We start from the raw sequence: 21479 nt of genomic DNA on the forward strand, positions 1-21479 counted from the left end.
GGGTGTTCATTGGAAGGACTGATTTTGAAGCTGAAACTCCAATACTTTGGCCACCTGATGTGAGGAGTGACTCATTTGAAAAGACTCTGATGTTGGGAAAGATTGAAGGCAGGAAGAGAAGGGGACAACAGAGGATGAGATGGCTGGATGGCATCATCGACTCGATGGACATGGGTTTAGGTGGATTCCGGGAGTTGGTGATGGACAGGGAGGCCTGGTGTGCTGCGATTCATGGGGTTGCAAAGAGTCGGACACGACTGAGTGACTGAGTTGAACTGATTATCATTCCCATTTTACAATTGATATTTAGAGGGTTAAGGAACTTGCTGGTAATCATTTAGCAAGTAGGGGAACTAGTATTTGAAACTATCCTTGTATATATACTTAATGAATATGCCATAAATTGCCTCCCTGTTTAACTGTTCTTCAGTGACACCAAAGCTAAGATTTTGCATTGTTTTGGCAAGAATGAAGGTCAAAGTTAGTTTTAGTAAGAATGAGAAGCAAAATATCAATTTTAAACTTAGAGTTTCTTTTTGTTGTTTTTCTTTCAGTTTTATTGAGATATAAGTTTAAGGGATATAGTGTAATGACTTGACTTACATACATCACGAAATGATTACCGCAGTAAATTTAGTGAACACCCATCATTTCATAAACATTAAAGAAACAGAAAATTTTTTTTTCCTATTATTAGAACTCTTAGGATTTACTCTTTTAAAACAGCACTGTTAATTATATTTACACTTGAGTTTTTAATTTTTTTTGCTAAAACTACTTTTGCAACTTATGTCAACTTTTCATATAGATAAAGTATATTTGAAGACGTGAGGATATATATTTATTTAGTTAATAGTGATGTGCTGAGATTAACTCTGACACAATTCCAGATTTTATTTGGCCTTAGCTGTAACTTTAAGTATATTTTTTTTAGTCCAGGGAGGATGCTGTTTTCTATGTTGTCTTTCATTCTTAGGTCTCTACTATATTCTGGGACTTACATAATGCTAAATATTAGAGAAGCAGTGAGCCAGACCTGGGAATCATCTTTCTGCATGGCTCAACTTGCTCTCAGGAGGTTTGCCTACTGTTCAGTTTCTTCCTTATCATCTGTGTCTCAGAAGAGTCGTTCATATTTGTTTGTCTCACTTTGGTACCCATCCGTCGTTCTTTGAATGATTATTTGGGTATCCATTTACATATGATGTAGGTTGGGGCTATGAAGAGAGTGTGGAGAATTGGAGTCAAAACCCTGTTCAGTTACTTTGTTAGCCCTGTACCTTGGTCAAATGATTTTGGAGGATTATTCTCCTTCCTTGTCTACATAAAGAAATAAGCAGTATTAATCACCTGAAACACTGTTCTATTGAATGGGGTAAGGTATGTAGCATGTATATAGTGCCTGGCTGTTAGTTCCCTTTATTTTAGTGAAATTAGATCAGGCTATTACCAGGGGTTTCCTACTCTCATTTGTTCTTTTATTCTTTCTCTTGCCTTGTTCCTGGAAGCATATTACATTCTTCTGTCCTCTATAATAAAATACTGTTTTAGTATCCCTTATTTTGGCCATATAACTCTTAACTATTATTTAAGGTTGACTCCTTAGATCTCTTTCCTTTTTGTCTTGTTGGTTCGCTATCCATCCCATGGGCTTCCCTGGTAGCTCAGATGGTAAAGAATCTGCCCACAGTGCAGGAAACTGGGTTTGATTGCTGGGTCGGGAAAATCCCCTGGAGAAGAAAATGGCAACCCACTCCATTATTCTTACCTGGAGAATCCCGTGGACTGAGGAGCCTGGTGTGCCCCAGTTCATGGGGTCGCAAAGAGTCTGACACAACTGAATGACTAACACCAAATTTCAAAGAATGTGTTTCCACTTAAGATTTTCTGTGTGGATGATTATCATCTGCATTTTTAGACCTAGGATTTCTCCTACATAGACCCATATACTATCTTGTATGACATTTTCTTGTGAATATTCCCATCATCTCAAATTTACCTTGCCTAAATCAGAATAACTTATCTTTTGACTAAAGTCAGAGTGACTTACAGATTTTCTGTTCTTCTAGAGATGTTAACATTTCTTGGTTTCTTTATTGTCACTGATTCTGTCTTCATTGTTCATTATAAACTAGGAGAGAAACCAATCTTGATTTTTTTTCCCTCCTAACTCCCCTAATTTTTAGTGATAAATATCTGTTGATCTCTTAAATATGTCTCATCTTTTTCATTCTACATTTATTACTTACTCTAATATCTGTATATTTTGAAGCTTTGAAATTTTATTAAAGTTAAAATTGGAATAGAAATCGTTTTCCCTATATTTAGAAGCTTTGGGGGAAACTGCTATTAAACACGGTGTGCACACACAAGTATTCATCTATTTCGTATGTGATATGTACATTTGACCTTGAACAGTGTGGGAATTAGGGGCACTGACCCTTTGTGAAGCTGAAATTCCATAGTTGGCCTCCTGTATCCTCAATTACACCAAATCTAGGATTCTTCCACATCCACAGATTCATCCAATCTTGGATCATGTGTAGTACTGTAGTATTTACTGTTGAAAAAAAAAAATCCATGTATAAGTGGACTAGTACAGTTAAGACCATGCTGTTCAAGGGTCAGCTGTACGTTAGTGAGCTGCATGTCTCCTTCAGCAGTAGGAGAGTTGGAAACTAAGAACTTTGTGTTATGTTTAGAACAGGGTTTTTCCACATTATTGGTTTGCTGCTGCTGCTGCTAAGTCGCTTCAGTCGTGTCCGACTCTGCGAACCCATAGACGGCAGCCCACCAGGCTCCCCCGTCCCTGGGATTCTCTAGGCAAGAACACTGGAGTGGGTTGCCATTTCCTTCTCCAATGCATGAAAGTGAAAAGTGAAAGGGAAGTCGCTCAGTCGTGTCTAACTCTTAGCGACCCCATGGATGGCAGCCTACCAGGGTCCTCCCTCCATGGGATTTTCCAGGCAAGAGTACTGGAGTGGGGTGCCATTGCCTTCTCCACATTATCGGTTTGGGGTTGGCTAATTCTTTGTTGTGTGGGGGTGTTCTTTGCATTTTAGGATGTTCAGTAACATCCCTGGCTTCTATTCGCTGAATGTCTGTAGCATTACCTCCACTAAAGTTAGGACAGAGAAAAATGTCTCCAGGCCTTGCCACATATTCCTTGGTGGGGGAGGTGAGGGAGTGCAGAATCTTCCCCAGTTGAGAACCATGGGTCTAGAGAAACGATGTAGGCAGTAGAAGTAGAATTATTTATTTTCACATTCCGCCAGCTTTATAAGATTGTTTGTTACTACACAATGAAAAAGCTTTCATAAAGAGGATAGAAAAATTTCAGACTCTGTCCTGGGAGAGCAGCACTGGAATAATATTTTAGGAAAATAAACCTAAAAGTGGTATGTTGTTTTTATTGAGAGTATATGTTTACTCATATATGAATTTAAGTCAGTATGCTATGAATTTGATGAAGAGTTGTATATATTTGTGTACCAACATCACTAATAATAGTTTCTAATTTCTTTTTTAGCAAGGACTTGCTGGAAAGCCATGAAACTTCAGAAACTTCCTTTTCAGCATTTAACTTTTATTTCATCAATTTATATTTCCTACTACTTTTGTTTTAAGAAATTTGAGGACTTATGTTTTTTGGTAACTGATCACAGATCCAGTTCTTTGGTGCTTTTATTTTTCTTCTAAACATTTGTGAATTTCTTGAAAATATTTCTGTTCTTATCTCTTTCCTTACCCTAGCATATCTTTCCTACTTAAGGAAAAAAAGAAACCCTTGAGCTTCTCAAGAGTATTATAATAGTTCAGATCCTGCAGTGTTCATACAATTATTGTAAGGATCAAACTTCTGAGTAATAGAACACTATTATGTCTGCTATCTGTAATATTCTGTGCAGGTTAACTTGAAAACCCTCAGAATAATTTGTAGAGCCATCTTGGAATTAACCAAATAAGATATGACCTATATATGAATTCAGGAGAGTTAAGAGTATGATCTTAAGGAACCTGGTATAACTGTTTAGCATTCATTTTCATAAAAACAAGGTTTATTTTTTAGTAGATGAAGTCTAAAGTTAATCTTCCTCTTTTTCATAGGTATGTCCTTCCAATATGGACATTAATGAATCTTTTTCATCTGTGTTGCCTCCATTCGTTCCTCGTGAGCCAGCTAGAGATTTGGAATATCACTCTTCAAATCTCAGAATGTTGAGGGTATCTCCTGACACTGTGTCAAGGACTGTCAGACATTTAACAGGTTCGTAGAGAAGGATATATTGTCTTTATAACTAGCTTGTTATGCCTAATTTTTAACTTTTGAACTGCAATGATGTTAACTTTGGATTGGTATATTTATAAATCCTCAGGTATTTTATTAGATGAACCATTTGATTTTTCATTGAGTTCTTCATGACAGTGTTTCTAACTGAATTACATGGAGGAGTCTGATATTAAAGTCAGTTTGTTTCTATATTCCTTTTTGTGACTTGAAGGAAAAAGGAAACTGAATGAACATAGGAGCAGATAAAAGTTTATAGAGAGGAGACTGAGAAATTAATTTTGAGGTAGAAAGCAAGATTGTCTGCAGAGGGAGGTAGAGAGTTGTGGAGGTGGGTGAGGGGACTTGAGAAGAATGGCTTGGTGAAGGCTTAGAATTTATGTTAAAGTGAGTAGGGGATGGAACTGACCAAGGTTAAAAGGATGGATTGGCAGGTAGTTCGAAGAGCTGAGGTTGATGACTATCCTGGACATTTTCATGTAAGTGAAATCATACAGTATGAGATCTTTTATGGCCAGCTTCTCTTTACTGGGTACATTTTCAACATTCATCCATGTTATAGCATATATCAGAACCATTTTTATTGCCAAATAATAGTTCATAGTGTAGCTATATCACATTTTGTTTGCCTTTTCATCAGTTGATGGACATTTGGGCTGTTTCCACTTTATGATCATTAAGAATAATGCTGCTATATGAACATTCATATACAGGGCTTTGTGTATTTATTTTTATTTCTCTTTGGTGTGTATCCATGAGTGGGAATTTCTGGTTCAAGGTAATAATGTTTAAAATTTTGAATATCTGCTAAACTGTTTTCCAGAGAATGAGCACTATATTACCTTCCCAACAGCATTGTGAGCGTTCTGATTTCTTTACATCCTCAGTGACACTTGCATTTCTGTCTTTTTTACTATAGCCTTCCTGGTAGGTGTGAAGTAGTATCTGTGGTTTTGTTTTTTGTTTCCCTATTCCAATCCCAAAGAAAGGCAATGCCAAAGAATGCTCAAACTGCTGCACAATTGTACTCATCTCACATGCTAGTAAAGTAATGCTCAAAATTCTCCAAGCCAGGCTTCAGCAGTACGTGAACTGTGAACTTCCAGATGTTCATGCTGGCTTTAGAAAAGGCAGAGGAACCAGAGATCAAATTGCCAGCATTGGTTGGATCATCGAAAAAGCAAGAGAGTTCCAGAAAAACATCTATTTCTGCTTGATTGACTATGCCAAAGCCTTTGACTGTGTGGACCACAACAAACTGTGGAAAATTCTGAAAGAGATAGGAGTACCAGACCACCTGACCTGCCTCTTGAGAAACCTGTATGCAGGTCAGGAAGCAACAGTTAGAACTGGACATGGAACAACAGACTGGTTCCAAATAGGAAAAGGAGTACATCAAGGCAGTATGTTGTCACCCTGCTTATTTAACTTATATGCAGAGTACATCAATAGAAACGCTGGGCTGGATGAAGCACAAGCTGGAATCAAGATTGCCGGGAGAAATATCGATAACCTCAGATATGTAGATGACACCACCCTCATGGCAGAAAGTGAAGAGGAACTAAAAAGCCTCATGATGAAAGTGAAAGAGGAGAGTGAAAAAGTTGGCTTAAAGCTCAACATTGAGAAAACGAAGATCATGGCATCTGGTCCCATCACTTCATGGCAAATAGATGGGGAAACAGTGGAAACAGTGTCAGACTTTATTTTTGGGGGGCTCCAAAATCACTGCAGATGGTGACTGCAGTCATGAAATTAAGATGCTTACTCCTTGGAAGCAAAGTTATGACCAACCTAGATAGTATATTGAAAAGCAGAGATATTACTTTGCCAACAAAGGTCCGTCTAGTCAAGGTTATGGTTTTTCCAGTGGTCATATATAGATGTGAGAGTTGGACACACTCTCACATCCATACATGTGAAGAATTGATGCTTTTGAACTGTGGTGTTGGAGAAGACTCTTCTGAGTCCCTTGGACTGCAAGGAGATCCAACCACTCCATCCTAAAGGAGATCAGTCCTGGGTGTTCATTGGAAGGAATGATGCTGAAGCTGAAACTCTAATACTTTGCCTACCTCATGCGAAGAGTTGACTCATTGGAGAAGACTCTGATGCTGGGAGGGATTGGGGGCAGGAGGAGAAGGGGACGACAGAGGATGAGATTGCTGGATAGCATCACCGACTCGATGGACATGAGTTTGAGTGAACTCTGGGAGTTGGTGATGGACAGGGAGGCCTGGCATGCTATGATTCATGGGGTTGCGAAGAGTTGGACATGACTGAGCAACTGAACTGAACTGAATGGCTAATGATGTTGAACATCTTTTGTTGTGTTTATTGGACAGTTATATATCTTCTTTGAAGAAATGTCTATTAAAATCCTCACTCACTTTTTAATTGGTTTATTAACTTTTTGTTACTGCATTTTAAGAGTTCTTTGTATATTCTGGATACAGGTCCCTTATTAGATATGTTATTTGGAAAAATTCTCCCACTCCTGTTGAGTTATCGGTTCACTTACTTGATGGTATTGACTTCACAGAATTTTTCATTTTGACAGTCTTATTTTATTTGTTTTTCTTTTTTGAAGTTAGTTTTAAGTAGTGGTAAAGTACTGATAATGTTTCATGTTAGCTATTTTTATATATATAGTTCATTGGCATTAAATACATTCACATTGTCATGTAAACAATGTCATGCATTCACAAAGCTCTTTCATCTTGTAAAACTGGAACTCTGTATCTAAATATTAAAGGATAACTCCCCATTCCCTCCTACTTCCCCATCAACCATGGTTCTACTTTTCACCTCTGCTGTGAATTTGAGTACTCGAGGTACCTCATATAAGTGTTTGTCTGTGACTGATTCATTTTACTTAAAATAATGTTTTTTAATTTTTATTAATGGTGTAGCAGGTGTCAGATTTCTTTGAATTTGTAGATTTTTTTGAGAATATTGCCATATTAAAAATATTGCATATTTTGATCTGCGCATGTGGGATTTCTTTTTGTTTATTTAGGTCTTCATTTCTTTCAACAATGTTTTGTAATTTTCAGCATACAGCTCTTGTATGTCCTTTTTAAATTAATTTCAAGTATTTAAATCTTTTTGATGTTACTATATATGGAAATGTTTTCTTAATTTCATTTTTGGAATAGTCACTGCTAGTGTATAGAAATAAAGTTCAATTTTGTATGTTCATCTTGTAGCTGGCAACCTTGCTGACCTACCTCTTTGTTATTCCTAATAATTTTTTGTGTGGTTTTCTTATTTTTGTATACAAGCCAGTGTCATCTGCAAATAGAGATGTCTTCTTCCTTTCTAGAATGTATTCTTTTTTGTATATTTCCCCAGTTGCCTTGACAAGAACCTTCAGTACAGTGTTGCCTGTAAGTGGCAAGAGCAGTCTTCTGCAGGTCTTTATGGGAACGTCTTTTACTATGTTAGCTGAGGGGTTTTTGTAGATGCCCTTTATCAGGTTGGGGAAATTGTTTTTTATTTGTAGTTTCTAGAGTGCATTTATCAGAGAAGGCAATGGCACCCCACTCCAGTACTCTTGCCGGGAAAATCCCATGTATGGAGGAGCCTAGTAGGCTGCAGTCCATGGGGTTGCAAAGAGTCGGACATGACTGAGCGACTTTACTTTTCACTTTCATGCATTGGAGAAGGAAATGGCAACCCACTCCAGTGTTCTTGCTTGGAGAATCCCAGGGCCGAGGGAGCCTGGTGGGGTCTACAGAGTCTACGGGGTCGCACAGAGTCGGACACGACTGAAGCAACTTAGCAGCAGCAGCAGCAGCAGCAGCAGCAGAGTGCATTTATCATGTAAAGGGTGTTAGATTTTGTCAGACACTTTTTCTGTATTTTTAAAATGGTGGTTGTATGTATGATTTTTGTTCTTTAATATTATGAAGCATTATTAGTGAATTTTCAGATGTTGAGTCAACTTTGCTTTCTTGGTTATAAATGCTACTTGGTTATGGTGTATAATCCTTGTGTGTGCTATTGGATTCATTTTACCAGTGATTTTTTGGGGGGGAATTTTGTGATTCATAATAGACATTGATGTGTAAATTTCTTGGCTTTTTTTTTGGGTTAGGTTTTGGTACAAAAGTAACACTGGTGTCATAAGTTGAGTTAGAAGTAATTTGAGTTTTCTTTCTCTTTCTCTTTTTGTGAGTCTAGCTAAATTTTGTCCCACATATTGTTGATCTTTTTGAAGAAATTTTGATTTCTCCTCTTTTTCTAATCTGTTTTTTTCTACGTCTTAAATCTATTTGCATTTTAGTTTCTTTTTATTTCCTTTCTTTCATTTGCTTCAGTTTTAGTTTGTGCTTTTTATTGTTTCTTATGATAAAAGGTTAAGTTATTGATTTGAGATTTTTCTTTTTAATATCGGTATTAATGTTGATAGATTTCTAAAGACTGACTGCACGGATTAACTTTTGGTTTGTTGTGTTTTTAATTCATCCAACCTGTTTCCTAATATAATTGTAGGAGTTCTTTTAAACTTTGTTGAGGCATGTTTTATGTCCTACGGTATAGTTTATCCTGTAGAATGTATGATTTGCACTTGAGAAGAATGTGCATTCTGTTGTTGTTAGGTGGTGTGTTCTATATATGTGTCTTAGTTCCAATGGGTTGATAGTGTTCAAGTCTTCTGTATCCTTGTTGATCTTCTGCTAATTTTCTCCATTTTTGAAAGTAGGGTATTGAAATCTCCAACTGTTATTGTTTATTTCTCCCTTTTCTGTCATAATTGCTTCATGTATTTTGATATTAAGTGAATCTATGTTTCTAATTGTTATATAGTCCTGATGAATTGGGCCTTTGGTTGTTATACGTTGTCCCTCTTTAATTCTAGAAGCATTTTTTGGTTTGTTTTGTTTTAAAGTCTATTTTGTCGTATATCAGTGCTGACATCCCACTTAATGGTTGCTGCTTGAATGTCATGTTTACTCATCCCTTTACTTTTAGTCTACTTATTTTTTGAAGCTCAGGTTTATGTCTTATAAGTAACTTACAGTTGTATCTTTATTTCTTAATTCCAGAATGATAGTCTTTGCGTTTTAATGTGATTGTTTAATCCCTTCACATTTAATGTAATTATTGATAAGATTGGGTTTATATTTGCTGATTTACTTTTTGTTTTCCATCTGTCTCATATGTCTTTTTTTTTCTTTCCTCTTTTACTGGCTTTCATTCTATTAAGTGAATATTTTCCAGTATTTTAACTTCTTTAATAGTTTTCTAGCTAATTAACAGTATTATTAGTGGTTGTTCTAGGACTTAGAAAATTTATTTTAACTTACCAGAATATGCCCCAAATTTATACTAACTGAATTCTAGTGTGATAAAACTCCCTGTATTTGCTATTCTTTTGATATATAATATACCTATATGTTACAAACCAAGGAGTACATTATTACATTGTCATAATTATTTATATAATTTTATGGCTTTAAAAAAAGCTTAGAGAGCACAAACGTGTTTTTTAGGGCTTATTGCATTTGTATTTGAAGTTACCGTTTTTTATTTTTTATTTGTTCCTGTGGACTTGTTATCATCCAGTGTCATTTCTTGCTGTACTCTTTGTTCTCATGTACCTCCTTTTGTTATTGTCAAATATGTCACATTTCTGTGTGTTATAGCTCCAATAATACAATTAGATATGTTGTTTTATGTAAACGTTCTTTTAAAATTTGTTGGAAGAAAGGAAAATATGCAAGTATCCCGTTTTTTCTAATTACCTAATATAATTATCTTTACTAGCACTATTTGTTTTGTTATGTAAATTCGAATTACTGTTTGGTATCACTTGCTTTCAACCTGAAGAACTTCCTTTTGTATTTCTTGTAAGATGGTCCTGCTACCAACAATTGCTCTCAGTTTGTATATATCTGGAAATATTTGTATATGTTTGGAAGAGTTTTGCTGGATTTTGAATTCTTAGTTGACAGATATTTTCTTTCAGTACTTTGAATATGTCTTTCCTCTGTATTCTACCTTTATTTATTGTTTCTGATGAGAAATCAACTGTTACTCTTATTAATGTTCCATTGTATGTGACTTGGTTTTTCTTACTGTTTTCAGAGTATCCTCTTTCAACATTTTGATTATGATGTGTCTGTTTATCTTACATTGAGTTCACTTGGATTGTTAGATATATAGGATGTTTTTCATCAAATTTGGAAAGTTTTCAAACATTATTTCCTTTGAGTATTTTTTTTTTTCCTCTTTTCTGCCTCAGATAATCCCCCATTATACATGTGTCAGTGTACTTAATCTTGTTTAATAGCTCTCTGAGGCTTTGTTCATATTCATTTATTCTTTTGGGGGGCTGTCCTTCATCCTGCATAGTCTCTGTTATCATCACGTTCACTGATTCCTCTGTCTGTCCCTGTTTACTGTTGAGCCTCTAGGAAGTTTTTCATTTCAGTAATACTTTTCAGCCCCAAATGGAAGTTGAACTTCCATTTGGTTCATTTATAATATGTACTATAACCTTATTTTATATTTATGAGACATTGCCATTACCTTCTTTTAGTTTTTAAGCATGATTTTCTTTTCTTCTTTGAGCATATTTATAATAACTGCTTTGAAATCTTTGCTGGCCAAATCCAACATGTGGGTCTCCTTAAAGGCAGTTTCTATTGGTTACTTATTTTTTTTCTATGAATAGTTCACTTTTTCTTTGTATGTCTCAATGTTTTTATAAACTGGACATTTTAGATAATATATTGTTGTAGCCCTGGATACTAATTGCTTCTCTGGTGCTGAGAATATTTGTTATTGTTTTGCTTGTCTGATTATTAAAATTTTTCTTAAAAAATGTATTTATTTATTTTTGGCTTTGCTGGGTTTTTGTGGGTGCATGTGGGCTTGTCTTTAGTTGTGGTGTACAGGCTTCTCATTTCAGTGGCTTCCTTCTATAGCTGCGGCGCACTGCCTCTGGGACATGTGGGCTCAGTAGTTGTAATGCAAGGACTCAGTACTTGTGGAGACTGGGCTCAGTTGCCATGTGACATGTGGAATCTTCCCAGACTAGGGATTCAACCTGTGTCCCCTGCATTGGCAGGCGGATTCTTAACAACTGGACCACCAGGGAAGTCCTGTCTAGTAATTTAAATAAATCTAATGTTTCTCCTGCAGTATGGACCTTCCGAATTCACTGGAAACCAGAGGCTTTGGTATGTGTAGAGCCTCCCTTACTGTGATCTCCATCCATTCTCCCCTCCTCTGCCTATGGTTTTAACTCAGTTCTCTTTTACTGTCTCCTGTTTTCATCTTCTTGTTCAGTTCAGTTCAGTTGCTCAGTTGTGTCCGTCTCTTGGTGACCCCATGCTCTGCAGCATGCCAGGCTTCCCTGTCCCTCACCAACTCCTGGAGCTTGCTCAAACTCATGTCCATCCAGTCGATGATGCCATCCAACCATCTCATCCTCTCCTCCTGCCTTCACTTTTTCCCAGCATCAGGGTCTTTTCCAATGAGTCAGTACTTCCCATCAGGTGGCCAAACTGTTGGAGCTTCAGCTTCAGTATCAGTCCTTCCAGTGAATATTCAGGACTGATTTCCTTTAGGATTGACTGGTTTGATCTTGCAGTCCAAGGGACTCTCAAGAGTCTTCTCCAGTGCCACAGTTCAAAAGCATCAATTCTTCGGCCCTTAGCTTTTTTTATGGTCCAGCTCTCACATCCATACATGACTACTGGAAAAACCATAGCTTTGACTAGACAGACTTTTGTCGGCAAAGTAATATCTCTGCTTTTTAATATGCTGTCTAGGCTGGTCATAGCTTTTCTTCCAAGGAGCAAGCATCTTTTAATTTCATGGTTGCAGTCATTATCTGCAGTGATTTTGGAGCCCCCCAAAATAAAGTCTGCCACTGTTTCCAGTGTTTCCCCAACTATTTTCCATGAAGTAATGGGACTGGATCTTAGTTTTTTGAACATTGAATTTTAAGCCAGCTTTTTCACTCGCCTCTTTCATCAAGAGGCTCTTTAGTTCTTTGCTTTCTGCCAAAGGGTTGTGTCATCTGTATATCTGAAATTATTGTTATTTCTCCCAGCAGTCTTGATTCCAGCTTGTGCTTCATCCAGCCCAGCATTTCACATGATGTACTCTGCATATAAGTTAAATAAGCAGGGTGACAATATACAGCCTTGACGTACTCCTTTCCCAATTTTGGACCAGTCTATTGTTCCATGTCTGGTTCTAACTGTTGGTTCTTGACCTGCACACAGATTTCTTAGGAGGTAGGTAAGGTGGTCTGGTATTCCCATCTCTTGAAGAATTTCTCACAGTTTGTTGTGATCCACACAGTCAAAGGCTTTGGTGTAGTCAATAAAGTAGAAATAGATGTTTTTCTGGAACTTTCTTGCTTTTTTGATGATCCAGCGGATGTTGGCAATTTGATCTCTGGTTCCTCTGCCTTTTCTAAAACCAGGTTGAACATCTGGAAGTTCTTGGTTCAAGTACTATTGAAGCCTGGCTTAGAGAATTTTGGGCATTAATTTGCTAGCGTGTGAGATGAGTGCAATTGTGTGGTAGTTTGAGCATTCTTTGGCATTGCCATTCTTTGGGGTTGGAATGAAAACTGACCTTTTCCAGTCCTGTGGCTTCTGCTGAGTTTTCCAAATTTGCTGGCATATTGAGTGCAGCGATTTGAAATAGCTCAACTGGAATTCCATCACCTCCACTAGCTTTGTTTGTAGTGATAATTCCTAAAGGCACACTTGACTTTTAGGAAGTCCCTAAGACAGACTGTTTTTCCATTTCTTTGGGTCTTCCATTACTTTCAACTGTGTCTTATTTATAGTTTTCAGCATACAGATCTTTCACCTCCTTGGTTAAATTTATTCCTAGGTATTTTATTCTTTTTGATGCAATTGTAAGTGTGAGTGTTTTCTTAATTTTGTTTTCTGATCATTCATATTTACTGCATAGAAATGTAACTTTTTTTGTATAGTGATTTTGTATCTCACAACTTTATTGAATTCATTTTTTTTTGTTGTCGGAGTCTTTAGGGTTTTCTATGTATAGCATCATGTTACCTGCAGTAGAGACAGCTTTTCTTCTTTTCTGACTTGGATACCTTTTATTTCTTTTTCTTGCCTAATTACTTCACTAGGACTTCCCAAACTAAGCTGAGTAAAAGTGATGAGAGTGAGCATCCTTGTCTTCTTCCCAGTGTTAGAGGAAAAGTATTTAGCTTTTCACCCTTGAATGTGATCTTATATAATCTTTATGTTGAGGTGCATTCCTTGTATATCCCTTTTGTTGAGAATTCTTATTATAAGTGGGTAGTAAATCTTGTCAAATGCTTTCTCTGTGTATATTGAGATCATATAATTTATCCTTCATTTTGTTAACAAAGTGTATTTCACTGATTGATTTGTTAATGTTCCCTGGAATAATTTCCACTTGATTATGGTATAGCACCCCTTTCATGTATTGTTGAATTTGGTTTGCTCATATTTTACGGAGGAGTTTTAGGTCTAAATTTATCAAGTCTTCAATTTAGATCTAAATTTATCAGGCCTGTAATTTTCTTTTTATGTAATGTCCTGGTCTGATTTTGGTATTAGGGTAATGATGGCTTAGTGAAGTGAGTTTGGAAGTGTTCTCTCTTCTACTTTTTAGAAAAATTTGATAAGTGTTGGTTTTAATTCTCTGAATGTTTCATAGAATTCAGTTCTATAAATTCTGGACCTGGACTTTTATTCGTTGGAATGCTTTTGAGTACTGATTCAATCTCCTTACTAGTCTGTTCAGATTTCTTGTTTCATGATTGAGACTTGGTAGATTGTATTGACATGTTTCTAGAAATTTATCTATTTCTTCTGGGTTGTCAAATTTGTTAGTCCATAATTGTTCCTAGCAGCCTCTTATCCTTATTATTTCTGTGCTATTATTTGTAACATCTTTTTCATTTCTTAGTTTATTTGTGTCCCTTTTTTCTCTTTGGAATCTAGCTGAAGGACTGTCAGTTTATCTTTTTAAAGAACAAGTCCTTAGTTTCATTGATCTTTTACACTGTCTTTTTAGTCTCTATTTTATTTATTTCCAGACTGATCTTTGTTATTTCCTTCCTTTCTAACTTGGAGCTTCATTTTTCTCTTTCTAGTTCTTTGAGTTGTAAAGTTCAGATGTTTATTTGCTGTTTTTCTTATTTATTGACGTAGTTATTTGTTGCTATAACCTTCTCTCTGAACTTTTTGCTGTATCCTCTTAAGTTTTAGTATGGCATATTTCCATTTTCATTTGTCTGCAGGTATGTATTTTTTAATTCCTTTTTGATTTTTTTCTTTGACCCATTGGTTGTTCATTTTGTCAGCCTGTGTTGATTTTAATTTTCTAGCTGTTTTTTTTCCTCACAAAGATTTCTGTAACCCATATTCCTTCTCAAGTTACTGTGTAGCTTATATTCGTTTTTAGTTTTCTTGACGAGTTATTGCTTGGTACTTTAGTTTTGCAATCATTAGTCATTAACTCAACCTGTTTCATCATATATTCAGCTACTTTTTTTGTTTTAAAACTCATTAATGGTTTTAGAATGGCAATTCGTTTTAGTGAAAGGAGTTCAGAATTAAGAGTTAGAATTAAAGGGTTAAAGGGCCTGTTTTTGTCAAAAAGGTACAACTATTCAAAATGTAGTCTGAGGGTCAATAGTATTGTGCATTATCAGGGAGCTTGTTAGAAATGCAGGATTTCAGCTTTCATTCCAGACCCACTTAGTCAGAATCTGCAAGTTAACAAGATCTTCTCAATGAAAAGCACTGTTGCTTCATCATCTTTGAAACTTACTTTCCCTCTGTGTAAGGTATAGATCATGTTTGCTGTATATATTAATCATCTATCACCATCTGTCATACCAGGTTTTAATAATTTATTGTCTGCTTTCTTCTAGTAGAATGTAAACTCTGAGGCAGAATTGGAATGCAAGCTTTGTTTACTGCTCTATTTCCTATATCTAAAACAGTGGCTAGAACAGAGTAAACATTCATTTTTTTGAATCACCAAGTGAATGTCAAATTTTGTTACTTTTATTGCAGTTATTTATTTTTCACCATTACTCAGATCTACTTTCATTTAGAATTACTGTGTTAGATAATACAGTATCAGAATTTGCCTGTAATGCAGGAGACCCCAGTTTGATTGCTGGGTCTGAAGATCTCCTGGAGAAGGGATAGGCTACCCACTCCAGCAATGTTGGGCTTCCCTGGTGACTTAGACGGGAAGGAATCCACCTGCAATGCCAGAGACCTGGGTTTGATCCCTGGGTTGGGAAGATTTCCTGGAGGAGAGCATGGCAACCCACTCCAGTATTCTTGCCTGGAGAATCCCCTTACAGAGGAGCCTGGTGGGCTACAGTCCCTGGGGTCACAAAGAGTCAGACGTGACTAAATGACTAAGCACAGCACATTAGATAATACAAATATAGCATGTTTCCATTGTTGCAGAAAGTTCTTTTAGATGGTACTGCTTACCCTTTTATTCCTTCCACTCATCCTGAATCTGTTTCTGCAGTATTGATCAGATCAGTCAACAATTCCCCATGTCATATAGAATTAATTTCAAACTTTTTAGTGTAACCTTTAGAGTCTTTAGAGTTTCATGTAGTTAGAAATACATATTTTATTCACAGTGTGTTTATTAGGAGAATCATTTAAATCCATTGCATGTATAGCCTCCATCTGGGCTATATTGCTCTGCCATCATATGACTTAGGTGAAAGGGAATTTTTGAAAATAAGTTGATTTTCCTTTACTATCCCATGGAATAAAGTATTTGTCTTTGATTGAGAAGTCTTTTTTCTTCTGACAACATACATGACACAGTAACAGGCTAACTTATTAGCTTATAAGTAGCATGAAATCAGATGCCATAGTAGATACGATTTGTTCATCATAATGAAAATTCTTTAAAATCTAAATTTTAAGCTCCACATAATATTTCATAAAATATATATGCTGCTATTTAAAAAAAATTACTCTCATTGAATATTTATTTCCACATTAGTTTGTTGTTATAAATCACTTTGTAATTAACATCTTTATCTGTAAATCTTTATTTCTTCTGATGGTGAGTTATTCCTTTTGGAGTCCTTTCTGGTAGTGTAAAGGCTGGTAGAAGAAAAGCTTGCCTGATTTCTTTAAAAGGAATACATTTTAATTCTATATATGTAAGTGTGTGTGTGTATTTATTTATAATATTAAAAATATTAACAAATGCTTTTTTCTTTAGGGGATACTTCTAAAGGAGGCACAGCTGAAATTCCTCAGTCCACCTTTAAACCAGGCATCACTACCTTTCCTGAAGATTCAGACACTGTATCTCTTTTATCCTTGTCCCCTGAGGACTTTCCTCAATTGGCTGGAAGGTCTCCTCAAGTGAAGAATATTGGTGGATATACTGATACTCTCAACCAGCAGACTTCAGCGGACAGTCGTCTAACTGAAGAGACTTTTAAAATTTCAGCTATTCCTGGCCTAGCTGACCAGAAGACTGGAATAGCAGCAGTGTCCTCTAGTTCGTACTCACAAAGAGAGAAGCCAAATATCTTCTACCCACAAGCCTTGCCAGACAGTCATCTAACTGAAGAGGCTCTAAAAGCTGGAGCTGTTCCTGGACTTGGTGACCAGAAGACAGGTCTATCTACAGTTCCTCCAGGTTCCTACTCGCTTGGAGAGAAGCACAGTATTTTCTACCCACAGGCATTGCCAGACAGTCATCAAACTGAAGAGTCTCTGAATGTTTCAGTTCTTCCTGGACTAGCTGATCAAAAGACTGGAAAACCAATAGTGCCTGCTAGTTCTTACTCAGTTGGAGAGGAGCCTGGTATTTTCTACCATCAAGTCTTACCAGACAGTCAGCTACCTGAAGAAGCTCTGAAAGTTTTGGCTTCTCCTAGACCGGTTGATCAAAAGAGTGGATTGCCTACTCTATCCTCTACTTACTCATATGGAGAGAAGCCTCATATTTTCTATCACCAGACATTGCCAGATAGTCATCCAACTGAGCAGACTCTGAAAGTTTCAGCTGCTCCTGGATTGGCTGAGCAGAAGACTGGGGTTCCTACTGTAACCTCTCCTTCTTACTCAAATAAGGAGAAGCCCAGTATTTTCTACCAACCAGAATTGCCAAACAGACGTCTAATTCAGGAGGCTCATCAAGTTTCAGCTGCTCCTGGATTGGTTGAGCAGAAGGCTGGGATATCGATAGTACCCTCTACTTCCTATTCACAGAGAGAGAAGCCTAATGTTGTGTACCAACGAGAGTTGCCAGACAGTCATCTAATTCAAGAAGTTCAGCAAGTTTCAGCTGCTCCTGGATTGGCTGAGCAGAAGACTGGGATTCCTACAATACCCTCTGCTTCCTATTCACATAGAGAGAAGCCCAGTGTTGTGTATCAGCAAGAATTGTCAGACAGTCAACTAATTGAACAGTCTCAAAAAGTTTCATCTGTTCCTGGACTGGCTGAGCAGAAGACTGGGATTCCTACAGTACCCTCTACTTCCTATTCACATAGAGAGAAGTCCAGTATTTTCTACCAACAAGAGTTGCCAGACAGTCATCTAATTCAAGAGGTTCAGCAAGTTTCAACTGCTGCTGGACCTCTTGAGCAGAAGACTGGGATTCCTACTGTGCCTTCTACTTCCTATTCACATAGAGAGAAACCTCATATTTTCTACCAGCAAGAGTTGCCAGAGAGTCATGTAACTGAACAGGCTCAGAAAGTTTCATCTGTTCCTGGATTGGCTGAGCAGAAGACTGGGATATCAACAGTAGCCTCTGCTTCCTATTCACATAGAGAGAAGCCCAGTATTTTGTACCAGCAAGAGTTGCCAGACGTTCATGTAATTCACGAAGTTCCAGAAGTTTCATCTGTTCCTGGATTGGCTGAGCAGAAAGCTAGGATTCCTGTCATACCCTCTACTTCTTACTCACATAGAGAGAAACCCAGTATTTTGTACCCACAAGAATTGCCAGACAGTCATCTAACTGAACAAGTTCAGAAAGCTTCAGCTGCTCCTGGACCTGCTGAGCAGAAGATCGGGATTCCTATAATAACTTCTGCTTCTTATTTACATAGAGAGAAGCCCGTTATTTTCTACCAACAGGATTTGCCAGACAGTCATCTAACTAAAGAGGCTCAGAAAGTTCCAGCTGTTTCTGGACTAGCTCACCAGAAGAGTGGAATACCAATAGTGCCCCCTGCTTTCTACTCACATGGAGGGAAGACCAGTCTTTTCTATCAGCAGGAGTTGCCAGACAGTCATCTAAGTGATCATACTCAGAAAATTTCAGCTATTCCTGGACCAGTAGACCAGAACACTGGCATACAGACAGCACCCTCTACTTCCTACTCATACAGGGAGAAGCCCATTACTTTTTACCAGCAGGAGTTGCCAGGCAGGCTTCTAACTGAAGAGGTTCTAAAAGTTTCGGCTCTTCCTAGAACAACTGACCAGAACACTGGGATAATAACAGGGTCCTCTCGGTCTTACTTATTTGGAGAGAAGCCAAGTGGTCTTTCCTATCAGCAGGTGTTACCAGATGGTAGTCTAACTGAAGAAGCTCTGAAAGTTTCACCTGCATCAAGGCCAAGTGACCAGAAGACTGGGGTCCTCTTACTGCCTGCTAGTTCCTACTCACATAGAGAGAAGCCTGGTATTTTCTACACGCAGGCCTCACCCAGCAGTCACTTATCTGAAGAGACTCTGAAAGATTCAGCTGTTCTTGGACCAGCTGACCAGAAGGCTGGGACATCAGAACCTTCTGGTTCCTATTCACATAGAGAGGAATCCAGTATTTTCTACCAACAGGAGTTGCCAGATAGCCACATAACTGGAGAGGCTCTGAAAATTTCAGGTGTTTCTGGAACAGGTGACCAGAAAACTGGGATACCTATAGTAACCTCTCCTTCCTACTCACAGAAAGAGAAGCCCATTGTTTTCTACCAGCAGATCTCACCAGATTCATACCTTACTGAAGAGGCTCTGAATGTCTCAAATACTCCTTCACGGGCTGACCAGAAGACTGGGATACCCATAGTAACCTCTCCTTCCTTCTCATATAACGAAAAACCCATTATTTTCTACCAGCAGGCCTTGCCTGACAGTCAACTGACTGTGGAGGCTCTGAAGGTTTCAGATGTTCCTGGACCATCTGACCAGAAGACTGGGATACCTACAGTACCACCTAGTTCCTATTCATATAGAGAGAAGCCTGTCATTTCTTACCAGCAAGAGTCACCAGATCTTACTCAGGTGGCTTTGAAAATTTTTGAGGTTCCTGGACCAGCTGACCAGAAGATTGGGATACCACCAGTAACCTCTACTTCTTACTCATATGGAGAAAAGCCCATTATTTCTTACCAGCAGGAGTTGCCAGATGCTAATGAAAATGCTTTAAAAGGTTTAGGGGTTCCTAGACAAGCAGACCAGACCATTGGTGTGCGAATTGTGCCCCCTGCTTCCTATTCACAGAGAGAGAGTCCCATCTTTTCTTACCAGCAGGAGTTACCAGATCTTACTGAGGAAGCTTTGAAAGTTTTTGCTCTTCCTGGGCCAGCTGATCAGAATGCTGAGATACCAATAGGACCTTCTAGTTCTTACTCACATAAAGAGAAACTCAAGATTTTACCAGACGGTCAAAAGACTGAGTTACCATTAACCCCCTCTGGTTCCTACTCACATAGAGAGAAGCCCAAGACTTCAACTGTAATTGGGCCAGCTGACCAGAAGGCTCCATTATTGACAGGTTTCCCTGATTCTTATCCTCAGAGAGTAAAGCCTAGTATTTTCTTGCAACAGCAGTTGGCAGATAGACATCAAAGTGGAGATATTCTGAAGATTTCACCTGTTGCTGAGCCAACTGATGTGAATTCTCAGATACCAATACCTCTTTCTAGTTCCCATTCACACAGAGAAAAATCTAATATTTTCTACCCACAGGAACTGCCAGATAAACATCTAAGGGAAGATTCACTGAAGGTTTCATCAGTTCCTGGACCAGCTGACAAAAAAACTGTGTTACCAGTGGTTCCTCCTAGTTCCTTTTCACATAGAGAGAAACCAGCTATATTGTACCATCAGGATTTCCCAGAAAGACATCTAGCTGAAGATAACCTGAAGTTCTCAAGCAGTCTTGGGCAAGCTGATCAGATTAATGGGTTATCAACAGGTCCCCCTGGTACTTACTCACATAGTGAGAAGCACAAACTTGTTTCACATCATGTTCAAAGGCTAACAGATAATTTGGATTCTTCTCACACCAGTGTTGTCTCAAATAATATGCCTTTAAATTCTCAGGCTGATGGTAGAGTTGTAATAAGTAAGCCAGAATCTTCTGGTTTTGAAGATGTTGGCTCTGAGGAAATGCGGGATACAGAAAACAGTTCCAAAACTCTTAAAGAGATTCAGACACTTTTAATGGAAGCAGAAAATATAGCGCTAAGACGATACAATTTTCCTACTCCCCTTGTCCCTTTCAGAGATGTTAGTGATATTTCATTTATACAATCTAAGAAGATGGTTTGCTTCAAAGAACCCCTCACAACTGATGAATCTAATGGTGATTTGTCTCAGAGACAGCCATTCACAGAAGAAAGCCCAAACAACAAGTGTATACAGAAGGATATTAGCACACAGACGAATCTGAAATGCCAGAGAGGCATTGAAAATTGGGAGTTTATTAGTTCAACTACAGTTAGAAGTCCTTTACAGGAAGCAGAAGGCAAAGCCAGAGTGGCATTTGATGAAACCCTTAAACAATATAGGGCAGCCAGATCTGTAATGAGATCTGAACCTGAAGAGTATAGTAGAACCATTGGGAATAAGATTGTTATCCCTATGATGACTATCATTAAAAGTGATTCAAGTAGTGATGCAAGTTCTTGCTCATGGGACAGTAATTCCTTGGAGTCAGTTTCTGATGTGCTTCTAAATTTCTTTCCATGTTCTTCACCCAAGACAAGCATGACAGACAGCAGAGAGGAAGAGGGGGTGTTAGAGAGTGATGATGGTGGTCGAAGCAGTGTAGATTCACTGGCTGCACATGTGAAAAACCTTCTGAAATGTGAATCCTCATTGAACCATGCTAAACAGATACTCAAAAATGCAGAGGAAGAGGAATCTCGGGTACGAGCACGAGGTAGGAAAAGATAATTTGTTATAAAGGCAGGTCA

The 21479-nt window shown here is 37.8% G+C and overlaps 1 protein-coding gene across 1 annotated transcript in view; it reads left to right on the forward strand.

The window, feature by feature from the left end:
• ALMS1 (ALMS1 centrosome and basal body associated protein) overlaps nucleotides 1–21479 on the forward strand; it is a 189251-nt gene that overhangs the window by 50971 nt on the left and 116801 nt on the right. Inside the window, exons 7-9 of the mRNA XM_068972319.1 lie at nucleotides 1230–1254; nucleotides 4181–4267; nucleotides 16535–21445. Of these exons, the coding sequence (XP_068828420.1) occupies nucleotides 1230–1254; nucleotides 4181–4267; nucleotides 16535–21445 (5023 nt within the window). The remainder of the gene's footprint in view (nucleotides 1–1229; nucleotides 1255–4180; nucleotides 4268–16534; nucleotides 21446–21479) is intronic.

This window comes from Capricornis sumatraensis, chromosome 1 (assembly GCF_032405125.1).
Source record: "Capricornis sumatraensis isolate serow.1 chromosome 1, serow.2, whole genome shotgun sequence".
In the NCBI taxonomy this organism is placed as follows: Eukaryota; Metazoa; Chordata; class Mammalia; order Artiodactyla; family Bovidae; genus Capricornis; species Capricornis sumatraensis.